At 52.5% G+C, this 20,034-nt stretch overlaps 1 protein-coding gene across 9 annotated transcripts in view; it reads left to right on the top strand.

The window, feature by feature from the left end:
- TRPV3 (transient receptor potential cation channel subfamily V member 3) overlaps positions 1-15,933 on the top strand; it is a 31,028-nt gene extending 15,095 nt beyond the window's left edge. For 3 of the 9 annotated variants that reach the window (XM_051824507.2, XM_051824505.2, XM_051824509.2), the window contains 11 exons: positions 321-497; positions 1,352-1,510; positions 1,671-1,793; positions 2,356-2,457; positions 3,381-3,454; positions 6,378-6,543; positions 6,678-6,744; positions 7,958-8,232; positions 10,269-10,381; positions 12,036-12,115; positions 12,355-15,933. In XM_051824507.2, coding sequence (XP_051680467.1) covers positions 321-497; positions 1,352-1,510; positions 1,671-1,793; positions 2,356-2,457; positions 3,381-3,454; positions 6,378-6,543; positions 6,678-6,744; positions 7,958-8,232; positions 10,269-10,381; positions 12,036-12,115; positions 12,355-12,452 — 1,434 coding nt within the window. In that variant the 3' untranslated portion in view covers positions 12,453-15,933. The remainder of the gene's footprint in view (positions 1-320; positions 498-1,351; positions 1,511-1,670; positions 1,794-2,355; positions 2,458-3,380; positions 3,455-6,377; positions 6,544-6,677; positions 6,745-7,957; positions 8,233-10,268; positions 10,382-12,035; positions 12,116-12,354) is intronic. The other 6 variants (XM_051824510.2, XM_051824508.2, XR_011383287.1 and 3 more) reach the window with 5 other exon arrangements.
- The last annotated feature ends 4,101 nt before the right edge of the window (positions 15,934-20,034 follow it).

Genomic DNA, 20,034 nt, shown 5'->3' with positions numbered 1-20,034 from the left:
GGGATGGCTTCTTCCCAAGGGCAGGCCCAAGAGCAATTGTTCCTAAAAATGGACAATTGCAGGATCTGTCCCTTACCTGGGGCCCCCGCTGGAGTGCCCTTTCCCGTGGCATGTGAAGGGGCCTCACTCGCTCTGAATCCGAGATCCACAGTCCCCACTGGGATGGACGGAGCCATTGGCTTTGGGCCCATTCCACGGACAAAGCCGGGGCCCCGGGGGAGGCGGCAGCCGGTGCAGAGGTGGGACTGAAACCGTCCTCGGTGGGCCCTCTTCCCCGGCAGCCCTGTTCTGCGCTGATGTTCCCCTCGTCCCGCCCCCAGATCCTGAAGTACATCCTGGGCCGCGAGATCAAGGAGAAGCCGCTCCGGGGCCTGTCCCGGAAGTTCACCGACTGGGCCTACGGGCCGGTGTCCTCCTCGCTCTATGACCTCACCAATGTGGACACCACGACGGACAACTCCGTGCTGGAAATCATTGTCTACAACACGAACATCGATGTGGGTCCCCGGCGCAGGCCTGGGAAGGGGGGGAAGCGAGGGCTGGACCCCAGGCCAGGGGTCAGAAGGTGTGGGGAAGACCCCCGGCTGCTAGCTTTATGACAGCTCTCGTCTCCCAGTCCTTGGCCTCGGTGACCAGAGCTGGGCACAGGAAGGGTGGGGCCCAGGGCAGATGCTAGGCTCAGGAGTTCCTGGTTGATCTTGGATTATAGACCCCAGTAGTGGGGGTTTCCTGGGCAGTCTCCCTGTGGGGTGGATGAGAAGGGGCTTCCTTGTCATTCTGGCCTAGGATCTTCTCTTCTTCCAAATCTGCTTCCAAGTGAGGGTCAGGGAGTACACAGCTGGAGCAATCAGGAGGCCTTCCCGGAGGAGGCTAGAGAGGGGAAGTCAGCGTAGCTGGAGGCGAGGAGGGAGGAGGGAGGAGCAACTCTTAGGGTGAAGTGGAGCAGCAGGTTGGGCCTGTGTGCTTTCTGTGTGCTTTGTATTTGACCAAGAATCGGGGTTCCCAGAGCCAACCTTGTGCAGGCTCTCCTGGCAGCCTTATTGGTGGGGTGGGCACTGTCCTCAGTATTATAGATGAGGAGACAGGCCCGAGAGGCTCAGGGGCTGCAGCCTCAGCCGCCACTGCGTCTCGCTGGGCCCCTCCTGTGTCACCTCCGCCTGCTGGCAGCCACTGGCTCCGTGGCATCGGGGAAGGAGCCTCAGGAGCCGGGACTCACCCTCCCAGCTTTTCCAGACAAACCAGTTCCTGCTGGATGGCGCTGCCATGGAGCTGCTCCTGCAGTTCCCCTTGGGGACGGCCCCTGGCTGTCTGCCTCATGCCTGCCCGTGGTGACAGTGGCTTCTACCCCCAGAACCGGCACGAGATGCTGACCCTGGAGCCCCTGCACACGCTGCTGCATATGAAGTGGAAGAAGTTCGCCAAGTACATGTTCTTCCTCTCCTTCTGCTTCTATTTCTTCTACAACATCACCCTGACCCTCGTGTCTTACTACCGTCCCCGGGAGGAGGAGGTGCGTGGGTCTGCGGCGGCGGGGGGGGGGGGGGGGGGAGTGCTCAGAGCCAGAGGAGCTTAGAACCGCCCTCGGTGCAGATGGGGAAACCGAGGCCCAGAGTGGCCCAGAGCGGCCAAGAGCTTCCCCCCCCACCAAGTCTCGTTCCTTATGCTTGCAGGGCTGGGGAACGTCCCGCCCACCCACTCATTTTGTGGGGCCCTGCCAAGGCAACCACAGCTGGGACTCGAAATTCCACCTATTGCAGGCTAATTTTCAAGTTGCTGTTTGTGTGGCCCATGAGGTGAGCCATGTTATAAATATCCAGGTGGCCCTGGGCAGGAGAAAGGTGGCCACCCTTGCCTTAGAGTCTCCAGGGAACTGAGTATGGCCTCGGAGCTTGGTTGGGCTAAGCCCCGGGTGGACCCGTGGTTGGGGGGGTTGCACAATTGCTCAGGGCCTCTGTCTGAATCCAGGACTGAGTGGGCGTTTCTGCTGTGGGCATCACAGGGAGTGGGAGGGAGGGAGGTCGCATGGACAAGCTCCCCTGGTGCCCTGGGCCTTGGATTTCCGTCACCGGGCAGAGTTTCTGCCTTGTTTTAATTGTGCTGGGAGGTCGTGTTGAGTGTCTGGACACAGAGGGGTTAATACCATCGGGATTGCACTCCTCGCAGGGGAGTTCCGGGTTCCAACGGAGAGTGGGGAACACAGGGGCAGGGGGCTGGCACGCCTTCTCGCTCCTGCTACAGGGACTGGGTTTCATGCTGGCCTGGGGCCGGCTTGAGTGTTCGGCAGGTGTATGCGTCATGGTCCCTGCAGAGCTGGTGCCGATCCCCCCTTCACTGTCCCCTTCTTTCCCTCCCCAGGCCCTCCCGCACCCCTTGGCCTTGACACACAACATGGGGTGGCTGCAGCTCTTAGGGAGGATGTTCGTGCTTATCTGGGCCACGTGCATCTCTGTGAAAGAGGTGAGTGGGCCACTAAGCCCTTCCAGCCTGCCCTGTGAGGCCCGCAGAGGCACAGCAGGTCTGCTTCCATCCCTCCCTGCTCTGCCTTTACTCTAGGGGGCTCCAGGGCGTCCTCTTTCTAACTTGGGTTCTTATTACAATGTGGGAACAAATGAATAGGGCAGGCCTATCCTACCTTTTCATCCATCTGCCCCTCCATGCAGCTGCTCGGTGTCCACACTTCCCACACGGTCACCTGCCGTCTCTCATCAACCTAGCAGCTCATTCTCCCTTTCCAGTACTGCTCCTGCTTGCCTACCATCCCTCCTCCTTGATCCCAGCATCTCTCCATCTCTCCATGCACACATTCAGCCAACCAGCCGACCACCCAGTAGGCACATTCTGAACATCTTCTGTCCGTGGGGCCTGGCAGAGCTGATAGGATTGGAGGGAGTTTGCCATGTTGGAGTTTGCAGTCAGCTGGGGACACAGCATGGCCGCACACATCTAGACTCTAAGGCAGACTCTGAGAAGGGCCCACGGTTGGGTTTAGGCCCATTTTCGGAGGAAGGGAGATGACTTTTATCTGGGATCAGGAGGAGACAGGCAAGGCTTCCAGGCAGGGGTTAGGGTAGGGACTGTGGATAAGGTCATCGCAGGGTGGGTGTGGGGAATGGCATGGGCAAAGGCTCAGAGGCTGGAGAGCTAGGCTGTGTCTGGGGGATGGCAGGTAGCCGTAGTGATGGTCTAGCTGTGCAGGTCCTGGGCTGAAGACAGGGCCAGGGAGGGAGAGAGGTAAGATCAGGGTGGGGTCGTCTGTGTTCCCGCAGGCACAGGTCCCCTTCCGTGTCCCTCCCTGGGTCCTGGCTGGGCCTCACCCCTCCCCAGGGCCCCCAGCAGGGGGCACAATGAAGACACAGCTTTTCTTTCCTCCTTGGCCTTAGGGCATTGCCATCTTCCTGCTGAGACCCTCGGATCTGCAGTCCATCCTATCGGACGCCTGGTTTCATTTTGTCTTGTAAGTAGGGCTGCCCCCTTGGTCACCGGCTCACAGGTAGGGCCAGAGCCCCGTGTGGTAGCTGCTGTGCCTCTGTGGAGCAGGTGCCCTAGTGTGTCGCTGTTCCAGTCCTTGTGCCCTGGTCACACGGCCAGGACTTTGCTCGCTCCCTTCTAGAAAGAAAGGCGCGGGGACGCCTGTGGCGAGGGTCAGAAAGTCAGAGCTCAGCGCCTGCCGGCTGGCGGCAACCACAGGGCCTCACAAGGAGGCATAGCAGTCGGCGGTTTCAGGGCAGCCTCTGCTGGTGGCATGGCCAGTTGGGGGCAGCCAGGGTGGACCTTGGCAGGTGGGGACTTGAAGTTGCTGGGGAAATCCTCAAGTCTCAACTGCAGACACCGCTGAAGCTGCCAGAGTGGGGGTGTGAGTCACTCATGGTCACGGGAACGTCAGTGGTGCCCAATCCCCAGCCTCCTTGTCATCCTCACCCCACGCCAGTGCAGGGCTGTGGCCACAGGCGCCTGCCAGCAGCCGTCTGCATGAGGCCACGTGCGGCTGACATCAAAGGCTCGTGTGAGCGCATGGTGACTCAGCACCGCTGCCGTGGGGAAGCGGCGGGGGCAGGACAGGGCTGGGAGCTTGGGCTGCAGACTGTGGGCTCCAGCGCTCGGGGCCCTTGCTCAGGTTCCTCTTCTGAGCACTGGGGAGGCTGGGTCCACGGGCTGGGTCCGAGTCTTGGCCTGATGCTTACACATACCTATGTGTTTTATTAAGTGTGTTCCTGCCTTGAGCATGAGCGGAGTTCTTTACCCCATGAGCAGGCTGGGCCCCAGACAAGGCAGTGAGTGGGCAGGGCAGGTGCAACACTGCCCTCTATGCAAGGCTCATCTTTGAGGAAGTGGGAGGGTCCACTACCCAGAGACACATCCCCTTCCACAGCCCTGGGTTTTAGTCTGGACAAAAGGTCCCAGTGCACTGTCCTGCACTTCTGCTTCCTGTTTTTTGTGAGTGTGGAGGAAGAAGAAACATCTTCCTCATGTCAGTCCCGAATGCAGTCGATCCGCTAGGCCTTTGCTTCTCATTGCACCAGAAAAATATAATCTCCCCTGTGTCCTCCCCTGAGCTCAGTGTTTTACCATTGTGGAAACTTCCTGCTGTTAGAAGCAAGAAAGAACTTTTATCCAGATGTGTGCAAAAGCCAAAGGTGCATGCGCTGTTGAAGAAAATGCTTTGGTCTTGATTGTTTGGTATAAGAGCTCTGCAACCGTGGATTCGACCAACTGAAGATCGAAAATGTTCACAAAGAATTATGTCTGTACATGTGGACATTATTCCCTGAACAATGCAGCGTGACTGTTTACCTAGCATTCACCCTGTATTAAGTCTTAGAAGCAATCTGGAGGTGATTTAAAGTGCGTAGGCGGATGTGTGTAGGTTCCATGTAAAGACTGAGCCCTGTCATGTAAGAGACTTGCTACAACCTGCTGTCGTAGGGACTTCGGATTTTGGTATAGGGGGTGGTCCTGGAGCCCGTCCTCCTCAGATACCAAGAGACGACTACACTGTAAAAAATGTTTATTTATTTTTAAAATTTTTAATGATTTATTCAGTTGAAAGAGTTAGAGAGAGTTTGAGAGAGAGAGAGAGAGAGAGAAATATCTTTCATCTGCTTGTTCACTCCCCAAATGGCCACAATGGCTGAGGCTGGGTCAGGCTGAAGTCAGGAGCTTCTCCCACATGGGTGGCAGGGGCCCAGGCACTTGGGCCATCTTTCTCTGCTTTCCCAGGCACATTGGCAGGGAGCTGGATCAGAAGTAGAGCTGTTGGGACTTAACCGGCACTCACGGGATGCTGGCACTGCAGGCAGCAGCTTTACCTGCTGTGCCACAGTGCCAGCCCATTAAAAAATTTTAGTTATGGTTAAATACTCATAGTATAAGAGTTATCATTTTTAAGCACACACCTCCAATAAATACATTTGCACTGCTGTTCAGCCTGTCTCCAGAACTCTTTGCATCTTGCAAACCTCATGGTCTATACCCATGAAGCAGCAGCCCTGCTCCCCCGCCCCTCCTGCCCCCATCTCTGCGAGTCTGACCATCTTAGGTACCTCACAGAAGTGGACTCACATAGTTTTGTCTTCTTATGACTGGCTTATTTCCCTTAGCATATGCCATACTTTGTTTAAAGGATTAAAAAAAAATAAAGAGGGGCGGGTGTTTGGTGCAGTGATCATGTTGCCACGTGGCACCGAGGGCCTGGGTTTGAATCCCAGCTCCGCTTCCAGCTCCCTGCTAACGTGCACCCTGGGAGGCAGCAGGTGATGGCTCCAGTGCTGGGGTCCCCGCCACCTGTAGAGTCTGAGCCTCCCACTGAGCTTTGGCCTGGCCCAGTCCCTGATGTTGTAGGCATTTAGAAAGTGAACTAGCAGATGGAAGAGCTCTGTCTGCTTCTCTCTGCCATTCAAATAAATGAAAATAAAAATATAACAATTTCTGAAAGAAAAAAAAAGAGTGGTTGTTGGAGACTTTGCTGTGGCTGATTTTTAAGTGTGGATGTTGGCAGCTTCTGTCGTGGTTAAAAATGCAGCCTTCTGCTGTCTCATTGGTCTACCCCGGCAGCTACCACATCTATGTGGGAATCGGAAATCATGTGGGTGATTTAAGAACTCTCTGGCTTCCTGGGCTACACCCCAGAATCTCCTGGGAATTTGGGGCTCTTGATTTTTTTTTTTCGAAACATCTGTGTCAGCTGCTACCAGCCCACCACAGACCCCCAACTCCCATCTGGTGGTGGTGTTGGTGAGGCTGGACTTGACATGGTAGAGTGGGTCTCTCAGGGTGATGGCTCAGGGGGTTGAAGGGAGGCCTGGGGGTTGGGACGACGTCTCTGCCCTGCTGTGGAGGAGGATTAAGTAAAGCCCTTGTCTCCTGTGTCTCCTGAACAGTTTTGTCCAAGCTGTGCTTGTGATACTGTCTGTCTTCTTGTACTTGTTTGCCTACAAAGAGTACCTCGCCTGCCTCGTGCTGGCCATGGCCCTGGGCTGGGCGAACATGCTGTACTACACGCGGGGGTTCCAGTCCATGGGCATGTACAGCGTCATGATCCAGAAGGTGCGTTCGTGCTGCTGGGCCCCCAGAAGCCTGGGCGAGGCGGGAGGGAGGACGGCCCGAGTGCCGGCTCGGTGAGGGCAGGAGGAAGCAGGCGAGCGCGAGGCTTACGCTGGAATTTTGTCTGTTTTTCGTAGGTCATTTTGCACGATGTCCTCAAGTTCTTGTTCGTATATATCGTGTTCTTACTTGGATTTGGAGTAGGTAATTGACTTGCAGTAATTGTAATTCCCACTCACGGGAAAACACTTTTTGGAAGTTGGAATGACCAGAGCACGCAGTAGCCTTAGCAACGATTCCATCCCCTGCCCCCCCACTGGCCTAGCATTTTCCATGCATTGCCTCTTACTCTCTCAACAACTTGGTCCAGTGGTGGTCATCATCCCGGTCACAAAGTAACCGAGGCATGAAGGCTGAGGCCTGTCACTGTCCCCTTCCACACCCTCCACACCCTCCACATCGCTCCCCTGCTTTCACAGCCCTGAGCAACCTGAGAAAGCCTCGGCAGGTGCTTTTGGCCCCGTTATGCAGATGGGGAGACTAAGGTGGACAGAAATTTGATTGATGGTCTTTGCAAAGAAGGAGCAAGCAGTGCACTGCAGCCACTTCGTTTGGCCTTCGGATCTTGCTACCCCCACGCTTTGCCTCACGGAACTCCGCGAGAGCCTCTGACCTGCTGAGGAGCAGGAATGTGGAGCCCCCTTTTAAAACCTCTCCATTTATAACCGAGAGGACAGCACAACCTGATTTTACTCCTAACTTCTGCATGGACAGATGGGACTTTTGTCCCATACCACTTTTCCCACCCCAACCCCCTTTCCTTCAGTGATCACTGGCGTTCGAAATTCAGCGGTCTACGGCCTTTTCTGAGTCGAAATTTGTTTACTTATTTGCTTCTTCAGCTGATCATTTATTCACCCACCCATTCTTTCATTAATTTGTCCATCCACCCATTGGTCCATCCACCCATTGGGCCATCCACCCATTGGTCCATCCGTCTATCCCTCCAGCCAGCAATGAACCGTTGCTGTGCTGTGTTAGAAAGAAGAGGAAAGTGAGGTCTTGCTAAAGGAGAACTCAGGGCAGAGCAGTGAGAGGAGACTCAGGGCCTCCCACAGTCTTGGGGGAGGTGCCCCCTGCAGGAATCCAGGAGTTCCAAGATGAACTAGGGATCAGGGACAGCACACACTGGTTATAATTAGCAATTCTGCTAGGCTGTGAATGGCCAAGGGCCAAACTGTGGGGTGGAGGGTGGAGGGGGCTTTGTTAGGTGGGTTGGCTTTCTGCAGGAGGGCGGGGCACCTGAGGCTGGAGATGGAGAGCAGGCAGCGGCGGGCCCGCAGGTGGGCGCATGCGCACGAGCTCTGCGGCAGCTAGCCAGGCTGAGCGGCTCACGGGAGCCGTCCTGTCGTCCCAGCGCTGGCGTCGCTGATTGAGAAGTGCTCCGAGGGCAACGCGGAGTGCAGCTCCTACGGCAGCTTCGGGGACGCGGTGTTGGAGCTCTTCAAGCTCACCATCGGCCTGGGCGACCTGAACATCCAGCAGAACTCCAAGTACCCCATCCTGTTTCTGTTCCTGCTCATCACCTACGTCATCTTCACCTTCGTCCTCCTCCTCAACATGCTCATCGCCCTCATGGGCGAGACCGTGGAGAATGTGTCCAAGGAGAGCGAGCGCATCTGGCGCCTGCAGGTGAGCAGAGGGCCCAGCGTGGGAGCCCTCAGGGGGACGCGGCGCAGCACCCAGGCACTGCCGGCCGCCGGCACCAGTCGGGGTGGGGCAGGGCTGTGAATCTGCTTAAGCTCCCCTGTGATTGGCCAGATCTCAGAAAGCCCTGCCCTAGGATCTTTGAGGAAGGGTCCAGGAGGTGTGGCTGAACAGCATCATGGATGAGGAGGACTCTGGCTCGTGGGGGTGGCCCGCTCAGAGTCAGCCTTGTGAATGGTGGGTGTCGAAGGGCGACCGTGGGTGTATTTTTTTTTTTTTTTTGACAGGCAGAGTTAGAGAGTGAGAGAGACAGAGAGACAGAGAGAAAGGTCTTCCTTCCGTTGGTTCACCCGCCAAATGGCTACTATGGCTGGAGCTGCGCTGATCCGATGGCAGGAGCCAGGTGCCTCCTCCTGGTCTCCCATGGGGTGCAGGGCCCAAGCACTTGGGCCATCCTCCACTGCACTCCCAGGCCACAGCAGAGAGTTGGACTGGAAGAGGAGCAACCGGGACAGAATCCGGTGCCCCTACCGGGACTAGAACCTGGTGTGCCGGTGCGGCAAGGTGGAGGATTAGCCACATGAGCCGTGGTGCCGGCCAGGGTGTATTAAGAGGAGTGCAGGATCTGGGTTAGTGGAGGTGATGGTGCCGTTCTACTCCTCACACACCAGGGATGCCAACCCACAGGATGGGGCCAGAGGCAGTGACCAGATTTGAGTGGACTGGCTACTGCCTTGGAGGTTGCTGGAAACTGGGGTGGGAGAAGGTGAGAGTTTCTGTAAATGTTTACTGAGCTGCCTGTGAGAGAGGGAATATCTCTCCTCAGGGGCCCCAGAAGGCAGAACCAAGGTACACGGCAGAACCAAGATACACAGCAGAACTGCAGGGAGAGAAACTTTTTTTAAAAAAATATTTTTTTGAAAGGCAGGGGTATACAGACAGACAGACAGACACACACACACACACACACAGAATCTTCTGTCCACTGGTTCATTCCCCAAATGGCCACAACAGCCGGAGCTGGCCCAGGCCAAAGCCAGAAGCCTGGAACTCCCTCCAGGTCTCCCATGTGGCTGGCAGGGGCACAAACACCTGGGCTAGCTGCTGCTGCTTCCCCAGGTGCATTCGCAGGAAGCTGGATCAGAAGTGGAGCAGCCTGGATTTGAACCAGTGCTCATATGGGATGCTGGGGTTGCAGGTGGCAGCTTAACCCACTGAGCCACGACACTGGCCCTGAGAAAAGTTTTGATTGACACAAAAAAAGTGTCTACTTATGGGCCGGCGCCGTGGCTCAATAGGCTAATCCTCTGCCTGCAGTGCCAGCACACCGGGTTCTAGTCCCGGTTGGGGCGCCGGATTCTGTCCTGGTTGCCCCTCTTCCAGTCCAACTCTCTGCTGTGGCCTGGGAGTGCAGTGGAGGATGGCCCAAGTGCTTGGGCCCTGCACCCGCATGGGAGACCAGGAGAAGCACCTGGCTCCTGGCTTCGGATCAGTGCAGTGTGCTGGCCGCAGCGGCCATTGTGGGGTGAACCAATGGAAAAAAGAAAGACCTTTCTCTCTGTCTCTCTCTCACTGTCCACTCTGCCTGTCAAAAAAAAAAAAAAAAGTGTCTACTTATGAAGACAGCTAAATTAGATTGTGGATAATGCTCGGGAGAGATTGGATAAGTTTTTCCCAGGAAGATTGCCAGTGGCTTCCCAGACTGGGAGGGCAGTGGGACTCCATCATGTCTCAGCTTTCCTCTGTGTTGGGATTCCAGGATGTGGACGTCTTCAGTTAGGAGAGGCCTGAACTTCCAGAGATATCACATGGTGCTCCAAGCTCTTTGATTGTCTTTCCCAAGTGTTCTGCTTTTTCATCTTTGCATCCTTGGGATTAGTGGAGTCCTCAGGATCTAGGCACTGAGCATGTAGCGGGGATGCCGTGTGTGTGTACCTGTTTGCATGTGCATGCAGCAGCCATGGAGCTGCGCTCCCGGGGCTGGCTCCGAGCAACCTGCTGAGGCTTGCTTATGTCCCCAGAGAGCCAGGACGATCTTGGAGTTTGAGAAGATGTTGCCGGAATGGCTGAGAAGCAGATTCCGCATGGGGGAGCTGTGTAAAGTGGCCGAGGAAGACTTCCGACTGTGTTTGCGGTAACTGAGGGAGAGGGCCCTTCCGTGGGGGCTTTTTGGGGGTGGATGGAGGTGGATGAACCAGTGTGACCAAAATATCAGGGAAATGGTGCTGCCCCTCGATTGCTGTAACCAAGGCCGTTGTCTCTTGGGCCTTCTCAGAGGACGGACTCAACTCTTGTGGCATCGTGAGCTCAGGGTGAGCTTCAGAAAGAGGGAGGGGACTGCCCGCTCTGCTTTCACCCCCTGTCCCTTTGAAGGTGCCTTAACAGCCTCTCCCTGGCCAGGGTTGGGCTTAGAAAAGATTTACCAGCCTGACCTTTGTTCTTTTGTCCACCCTCCATGGGTTCATGTGACAGCAGAGGGAATGGGGCACTACTTTAGTATTGGCAAGTAGAAGTGAGATAGTCACTTTTCTTTTTTAAAGATTTATTTTCTTTATTTCAAAGGCAGAGTGATGGTGGGGGAGGGGGAGAAGAGAGGGAGGGAGGGAGAGAGAGGTCTTCCATCTACTTTTTCACTCCCCAGATGGCCTCAATGGCTGGGGCTGGGCCAGGATGAAGCGAGGAGCCCAGGACATCTTCTATGGACAAATCCACACTTTTTGGATTTTTGTAAAGTCCCCCCAAATCCCATGATGAGCCCACCTTTTCTGATAAGTCTGTCTGTTCTCACCCTTTCCTAACTGCCTGACCCTACAGACTTCCATTTTTGCATATAACTGTACTTCCTTAAATTACTTCTCTGAGGCCAGCATGCTGGCATTGTGGCAGGTTAGACTGCCCCTTGGAATGCTGGCATCCAACATGGGATGCAGTTTTAAGCCCTGGCTGCTCCATTTCTAATCCAGCTCCTTGTTAATGTGCCTGGGAGGGAAGTGGAAGATGGCCCAAGTGCTTGGGCCCCTGCAACCATGTGGGAGACCAGGATAGAGTTCCTGGCTCCTGGCTTCAGTCTGGCCCTGACCTGGTTGTTACAACCATTTCCAAATGGATCAGTGGATAGAAGATCTTTCTCTCCTTCTGCCTCACCCTGTTGTTTTGCCTTTCAAATAAATAAATAAATGAAACTTAAGCAATAAATTACTTCTCTAATTGAAGTTCTCCCTCTTGGAAGCCACCGTTGCTGACCATCATCTTTGCATTAACAGATATTTCTGATTTTGAGGGAACATCACTCCAGAGATGTTCTCTGAATGTGAGCTGAGGTCAGACCCACTCCAGCTGTCACTCAACACCTCAGGCACTGCCCACTCCCATTACGACATGAACCCTAACCACCTTCTCTTAAAGTGTCTCTAACCCTAGCTAAACTTCCACACTTTCAACCCTCACACTTTCTTAGCTTTCCCTCCCTCCAGGCCGACACCCTCTCACCAATCAGGCACAGCTGTGATGTCGGAAGATGCACCCTTTGTCTTAGCACCTTATAGGATTCTTGGGTCCTGCACCCTGGTAGGAGAATGGATCCTTGAGGCCTGGGAAAATGGGGCTCCAGGCAGGTTTCAAACACTAACAGCGCTGCTGTGTCCATGGGGAGCATGCAGGGGTCCTGGTCCCCAGGATGGACAGAAAGAGAGCTGTTTAGAGATGAGGATATTCCAAATGCTCCTCCACTTGTTTGTGTTTGATGAGATGTGGTTGCCACATAGCAAAAATAATGGTTATACTTGCAGGATCAATGAGGTGAAGTGGACCGAATGGAAAACACACGTCTCCTTCCTGAAAGAAGACCCGGGACCCATAAAACGGACAGGTAACTGTTGCTGCAAGGCACTGTGGGATCTGGTCCTGTCTGACTGTGTGACCTTGGGGCCAATCAAGTTTGAGGACCACGACTTTTCTCCATCTGTGAAACAAGGGTCTCTTCCAGCTTGGATGCTTTATAACTTCAGTTGGAACAACTTCTAAAAAAGCAGGTGTTGCCCCCAAGACATCAGACATGGCACACAGAATGATATGTTTCTAAAAACAGTTTTATTATTATTTTTAAAGCAGACTTAAACAAGATTCAAGATTCGTCCAGGAGCAACAGCAAAACCACCCTCAATGCATTTGAAGAAATGGAAGAATTCCCGGAAACTTCAGTGTAGATGCAAACCCAGGGCTGTCTGATGCTGCAGGCTGAGACTCTGTGCTGAGGGGCTTTGCAGGGCGCTGGGCCTGGCTCTGCCAGCCCAGGAGCAGCAAGCCCCCACCCCCCCCAATGCTGAGTGCCACTGGACTGAGGGGCACTTGCCAGTTGAAACGCCCTGGGATTTGCTAGTTGGCAGAGTTTGTGTGCACCCATGGCCAGTGGCCCCGAAAATGGGAGTGTCCTGAAGTCATGGGTGAAGTCCCTGATTTCACAAACTGCTGGTCAGCAGACGGGGGTGGGGTGGGGTGGTGCCGAGTCTTCCTGCTGCCAGTGTCTCCCAAGATCACAGATCCCAGCCCCCACACCTCACGGACATCCTCACCACGCCCGAATGCGTGGGAGACTTTTGATCTTGTCCCAGGATGTGCAGGGCTCTGAGCTGAGCCACATATCCTGAGGGAGGAGGGGAGCGAGTTCTGGAAATGTCCTTCCGGAACCTTCAGAAAACAGGAAACCACCCTTGGAAAGAAACCCAGGGCTTAGACCGAGGGAGATTTTTAGTAGCGTGATGAACACAGGAGTTTTATTTTCAATAGAGACAAGACATTTCAGTTTTTGAATGAAAATTACTTTAGATGAAGGATGTGATTTTTAAAAAGCTGAGAAGTAGATTTTGGGCTTGTTGTGTTAGATAATTGGCCTCAGGGTAGCCGGGCAAGGACAAAAGGCTTTTCTTCACACACACAGAAGTTCACTTGGACTGGCTGGGTGGGTCCTTTCCCCGGGGGCTGGGATCTGGGTGAAAGGGCTTGGCTCCTATCCTGGCCCCTTCTCGTCCTGGCGCAAGGCATGGAGCTGGGATCACGGCTCCATCTGAAACGAAAGTAGCAGCTGCTCTGTTCCTACGCCCTTGACTTTGAGAGGTTATGAGTGTCTGTCTTTGGGGGAAATTTAACAAAATACCTGAAATGCTTTGGCATTAAATATCTTTGTTAACTGTGAATTCTGAGGCTGATGGGGAAGGCTTGTGAACGAGGAACGTTTGCCAAGACTTGGAGCTTATTTTTAGATCTTCACCCTCTGATGTGCTGCCCCTGCAATTACTCAGAGTCAGTTTGGGGGCAGGGGTGAGGCGGAGATTGGCGAAATCTTCTAGGTGACCAGAGCTTAAGCAAACACAAATCCACTCTGCCTCTGTTATCTGGGGAAAGGGTTCCTGGGGGGAGTTTGTGAAGTGAAATTATAAAGATAGTTACCATGAGTTAATTTTAATTTTAATTGTATTTTAAAAATTAATTTTGTTTAAGAGGCTGAGAGGTGTACATAGACAGAGCTCCCACCTGCTGGTTCATTCCTCAAATGCCTGCACAGTGGCCCCAGGCTGGGGCTGAAGCCAGGAGTCAAGAACTCAATCCAGGTTTCCCACACGGGTGGCAGGGACCCAGTCACTTGAGCCAGCACCACGGCCTCCAGGGTGTGCATGAGCAGGGAGCTCGAATCAGGAGTGGAGCCGGGAATCAAACCCAGGTACTTCAATGTAGGATGTGAGTTTCTTAACTGCTAGGCCAAATGCCTGTCCCTTAATTCTAAACGGCACAAGAGTTCATTTGGCTTTCAGACAACTTGGCAATTTCCTTTTTAATCTGACTTGAGGCAAACCGAGTCCTGGTCGAGCCATGGGCCAGTGTCTGCACCCCTGCACCCCCACTGCTTTGGGTGTCAGCTTAGCTAGATGGATAGAGACTTGGCCTCTGTGCCCCGATGGCTGGGTTGGGGAGAAGGGGGAGGGGAAGAAGATGCAGCATTGAGAACTCCACCACCTGGCAGCCCTCACACTCCCAGCCAAGCTGTGGCGTCAACAGGTGTGCTAAGCCAGGGGCATGCAGCCAAGCTCAGGTGTGGGGTAGGTGGCTCTGGGTATGAGTCTCTGGAGAAGAGATTTGAGGGGCTGTCATGGGGGCAGAATGTGTGCCTGGTGTGCAGAACTAGCAAAAGAATTAGAGAAAGATGTTGGCTCAGTTCAGTCCAGCAACAACTTCAGATATTGGAGATATTTAAACAGAAGAAGTTTGAGCAGTCATTAGGGACGTTGTTGAAGATAGTAACTGAGTGAACATCGAGTTTCCTTTCAGTGTGGAGTTTCTACAACCCAGCCCTCCACAGACGCAGTCACCTCCTTGCTTTTATACTGAGCAGGCGCTCTGGTTTGAAGGGCAGCCACTTGGACCCATGGTGCCATGCGCTACACTGTGGAGCTGGGAACTCCAGAACTGCTTTGCATAGGATAGTAATAGCTAAATCTATGTGGTTCCCTGTTTCCCACTTGGACAGGTATTGGGGATGTTTGGCAAATGGAAATCAGTAACTGGGCCTCTGTCTTCTCATATGTGACAGAGAGCTGCTCTCTGTGGATCTGTGTGGAATGTGTTGGTAAGATCACTTTCTGTGTTGGGTGTTCCATGGCATCCCCCAAAGGCTTTCAGCCTAGAAGGTCTGAACCTAGGCAGGTTTCCCAAGGCAAAGGGAAGCAATGGGCTTGAAAGCACCCAAGTCAAAAGGACCCCATTTTTTACACCTGGAGACTAAACTGACTGGAACGTGTGCTTGTTCAGAGTCATGCGGGAAGTTCTACCAGAGCTGTTGAAGCCGGAATATCCCAGTTCCTGGACCATGGATTGCCCGTGCACCAGTTTTGTTTTTAAAGCACACGTATTCAGGACGTTTGAGTCTAGCTATGTGGTCAGCAAATGTCAGGGACTAGGACTTTGTGTCAGATGGCTCATTTGGCAGGCAACACTGTGCCCGTGATCGCGCTGGCTGGTCTAAAAGTCAAGTGTACACACACACTCTGAGCCCATGGGCCTCTCAGGACATGGTGACATGTGATGATTTGCATTTCAGAAAGTTAAGGGGAAGGTGTTTTCCAGGGATGGGATCGCCCATGCTCAGACTGTGGGTTTTGCTGCAATTGTTCTTCCAGCTAAACCTCTCCTCAGAAAGAATTCATTATTCTGGACATGATGTGATGGATCTATTTGAACAAAAAGGGTGCTGCTTTCCTCGCTGGGGTATGGGAGAAGTTGTGCGAGGTTGTACTGTGAACTCACTGAGCTCTTGGCAGGCCCCTGCCTGAGAGAGCCCAGTGTTGCTGACATTCCTTTCCTTCCTCAAGTCCTGGGGAGCTGTGTCCTGTTGCTCTGGGCGGGGCCCGGGTAGATGGGGCGTCCCCTGAGCCTGTAAGCCATACTTGACCGCTGCACTGATTTACATGTTGTTTTATAAACTGTGATCTTGATTCCAAACACAGCATTGTCACCCCTTCTCACTGAACATGCCTGATCTTTGTAAACTGTAATTTACATCCTTGTTCTTAGTGCTGTGTGTGTGAAACTCTATGTTCAAGAAAGAAATCATACGAAGAGCAAGAACATTTTACTCCATGGAAGAAATGCTTTTTTTTTCTTTTTGGTTTGTAATAAATATTTATTTTGCCTTGTTGTGGTCATGTTTTATCCTTGCCTTGGGTGTGCCAAAGGGAAGAACCATTAGAAATCCTAGAGTGTTGCTTACCAAGTGTGAATAAGGGAAGGCCAGTTTTTGGATGTGAAGCATTGTTAATGGTCCCAGCTCAGGGGCAGAGCCAGCAAGCTGTACGACACATCACCTTCATCCAGTGTTTATAGCTCAAACTGCATTCATGTCTGATACCCCATGTGAGCCCATCAGCAACTTTGTGAGTCGTTTAAAAAGGAGACTCAGAGAGTGCAAGTGACATGCCCAAGGATTCCCAGCCAGAAAACGTCATCCATTCAGGACATACGACCCTCGGGCAGTGCTCCATCCATCATGCCCTGCTGGCTCTCCATGGATTCTGCCCATGGCTCCACCCGGAGACCAGAAGGTTTAAATTCCTCCTGTGTGCCAGAATGGATACGAAAGATCTGATATCATTACTATCATCATTCCTATCAGCCCAACTCTCAATATGTGCATTATTGCCTTTTGAGTTATTTCAGAAGGATGGCAATTCTCAACATCAATGACAAGACACTGCTTTGTCTGGATGGGTAGTGGAACTAGAGATCAATTTATTAGTAAGTGAAATACTACATTTGGTGAATTATTTACTAAATTCTAATGATGTTCTGAATAATTTCCTGCACTGGGATGTATCTTATTGACTCATAAATAAATGGGAATTGTATGTAATTTTCATCCCAGTTTAAACAGACTTTAGATCATAATCCAGGAATCTGCCATCCCTGGGAACATTCTAGGTGGACTGACAGAAAAAAACATGGAGACTACATTGTAGGGTATATTTCTGGCAATGCGATGTCCAAGCCAAAGGGCATGAATATTTTTATGGCTTTTAATATGGTGAAAAATTACCTAGCCAAAAGGATTATATCAATGTTTTCAGGTTACATTACAAAGCCCTCTCATTCATGCTGGGTGAGAATGATATCCCAGTTTATAGGTGGGGAAAGTAGGACTTGGAAACAGATGAAATGACATGTCTATGTCACAAAACATTGTCCTGGCCTGAGGATTTGGGTTCCCTGAGGTTTAGTTAGTCCAGTATCAAGAGACATCCTCATTTCCCACTATACCAGGCCACCGCTCTGACAGTAACAGCAAAGGGAAGGGTCCAGTTCTACAAGAATGTATCCCTTCCCATATGAGAGGCTGTAGAGCCAGTCAAAACGTTCAATACAATGAATGTCTTGGATGTGCAAAGACACAAACATGAGTAAGGCAATTTCTCACATTAAAGGTGGTGAAAGGAGGGGAGGAAGAAGTTAATATTTATCGAGTGCCTGCTGTGTGCCATGTGATTTATGTACTTCATCCTATTTTATCTCCACGACCCCCCCTTAGCACTGCCCAGTGGTGCTTCTGTTTCCTTCATTGGCTCTCCGTCCTGTTTTCTGGGAGCTGTTTCAAAGCTGTCATACTTCCTAACCCTGTGAGCTCACCACTTCCCTCTCACTCAATTTTGCAGTGAGAATAGAATCTGACATAGAAAGACCTTCCACTCTGGCCACCAGGCCTACAGATTCATTGGTATGCACACCGATTGCATTAAACTTCCTGCCCAGAGACTTCTTGCCACTTCCTTGGGATTACTTGTTTCATGATAGAGAAAGTTATTCCTCCACTTTAGAGATGTATTTTCTACAAATGAGCTTTTATGTTAAACATTTAGCCCATCTGTAGCTAATGTGGCTCAAATATCTTTTCTCTTCTAATTGATACTATGGCAATCCCCTGGCCCCAGCTTTTTGGTCCAGTTTGTTTTTTTGTTTTCCTTTAAATTTATTATATTCATTTGAAAGAGTGATGGTGGGAGGAGGGGAGAGAGAGAGAGAGAGAGAGAGAGAGAGAGAGAGAGAGAGAGAGAATGTATCCATGGGTTCACTGCCCAAATGGCTACAATGGTTAGCACTGGGCCAGATTGGAGCCAGGAACCAGGAACCTCCTCAGGGTCTCCCATGGGGGTGGCAGGGCCCAAGCACTTGGGCCATCTTCCACTGCTTTCCCAAGTTCAATAGCAGGGAGCTAGATCAGAAGCAGAGCAGCTGTGACTTGAACAGGCACTTCCAAATGATACTGGTGTTGCATACGGTGGCTTAACCTGCTGTGCCACAACGCTGCTCTCTGGTTGAGTTTGTTTACTAATCACGTCCTTGTTCTTTGTCTTGGCTGAACTGAGGAAACTCTCATCCTGTCCTTCTGTCTGATGGGCTGTGAAATTCTAGGCTGTGTACTTCACTTTGTGGTATCTGTGAGTGGAGCCCCATGGAGTTGTGCCTTGTGCAGCCCTGCTGGAGGCCCTCTCTGGGTGAGCCCCCTAATCACTGATGTGATAAGGATTAAGGAGCAATCATGTACCAGGCCCTGGGCCGGCTTCTCCGTGTGTCTGTGCTGGGGTGTGGGGCACCAAGGGGTTTCCGTGGGTGGATTATGAGCACCTTGAAGGCAGCATCTGTGGGAGGTGCAGAGATATAAAAAGAGCACTGGGAATCCCTAAGTGGTCATTCTTCAGACTTGTCTTCATGCGGTGTGGGAACACAGGCCTTTCAGACACTCCCTGGCACTGATCTGGCTGCCCTGTTGCACTTATGGGCACTGCCCCCTCCCAGCACAACAGCCTTGGTCATCTCCACGGCGCTCTCAGGCTATGGAGTCCTCCACTACCTATCCCCATTGGGTCTTTCAATTGAAGCAGTGACTATATGGGGGGATCTTCAAAAAGTTCATGGAAAATACATCGTAGGAAAAACTCTGTACGGATTTCAGTTTTTTGTTACCAAAATAAACTTATTTTTCCATTCCATTCCCCATAGACGTTTGGAAGTCCCTCCCCCTCTGTGGTCCATCATTCCAGTCCCAGTGTTAACTTCTGGGGTCTCCTGCTGGCTGTCTCAGGATCACCCATGTGGGGAAGTAAAAATCCTCTCTCCCTAGGAAGCCCTTCCGGATGGCATCTGCCTCACTGTGTCAACTCGTGTTAATCCAACAACTCAATCTAATTCCTTCTGTGTGTTGAGTGCTGCAGATGCTACAAGACAAAATCTTCCCTGCTGTCCTGGAGCAATTGCAGTCTCACCAGAGAGGCAGTCACTAACTGCTCCTTTCTGCAACTCTGCAAATCCCTGTGCCTGCAGCTTGGCCAAGTGCAGGAGTGCCAGGGAGCCTGTGTAATGGAGCGGCCTAACCGAGCCTGGGGCACAGCTCAGGTAAGGGGAGTGTGGGGGTGGGGCAGGGGCTCAAGGTGGGAGGAGACACTATTGGCAAAGACCCAAAGACAGCAGGGCGCTTGGTGCTTCTGAGGCCTGCAGCAGCCTGTATGGCCAACTGGCTGGGAGCAAGGAGCCGCGCAATGTCAGGCAGGAGGGGCAGGCAGAGGCCGAGTATGCAGGATTTGTCCCACTGTGGAGAGGCTTTGAGACTTCCCATCAAGGGTGAGGGGGCCCCCCAGTGTGGACAGACAGGTCCCTGACCCCCCTCCCCCACCACGGGGTGGAAGGCTTAGAAGGGTGTGTTTTCTTCCTGCTATCTTTTGGGACACAGTAGCAGCCTGAAGGGGGTCAAACGCAATGAGTTTTACTCCGGAATGATGAGGGAATGTTCAGGAAGTGAGTGGGAAAGAAGGCAGGGACATGGTGGACTACGGGGATGTTTTGGTAGAGGAGGGGTGCTTGTGCATACTCTTCTATTCCCTACATTTATTGGATTTTAGATTGTAGACACTGGAAAAGACACCGTTAGTGACCTCAAGACAAGACAGAAGGAGGACAACCAGGCCAGATACAGGGAGACCAAGACGGCTTCATGCCAGCAATGAGAGCTGAGTTGCATTTGGAAGGAAGCCCAGGGGTTACCTAGGGCAAGGTCTGAATGGGATGGGGGCTGGGGGCCGGTGGGGAAAATTCTAGGTGGAGGAGCCAGTCTGTGTGAAGGCATACAGGGATAGGATAACATGAAGGGTGCTGGGACAGAGAGAACTGAAGGGAGATGAGTTTAGAGGGGTTGTGGGCAAGGGTGGGGCAGGTCATGAAGGGCCTTTTGTGCTGGGAGTTTGTACTTAGATC

This window comes from Oryctolagus cuniculus, chromosome 17 (genome assembly GCF_964237555.1).
Source record: "Oryctolagus cuniculus chromosome 17, mOryCun1.1, whole genome shotgun sequence".
In the NCBI taxonomy this organism is placed as follows: domain Eukaryota; kingdom Metazoa; phylum Chordata; class Mammalia; order Lagomorpha; family Leporidae; genus Oryctolagus; species Oryctolagus cuniculus.
This window is presented reverse-complemented; position numbering and strand designations above follow the sequence as displayed.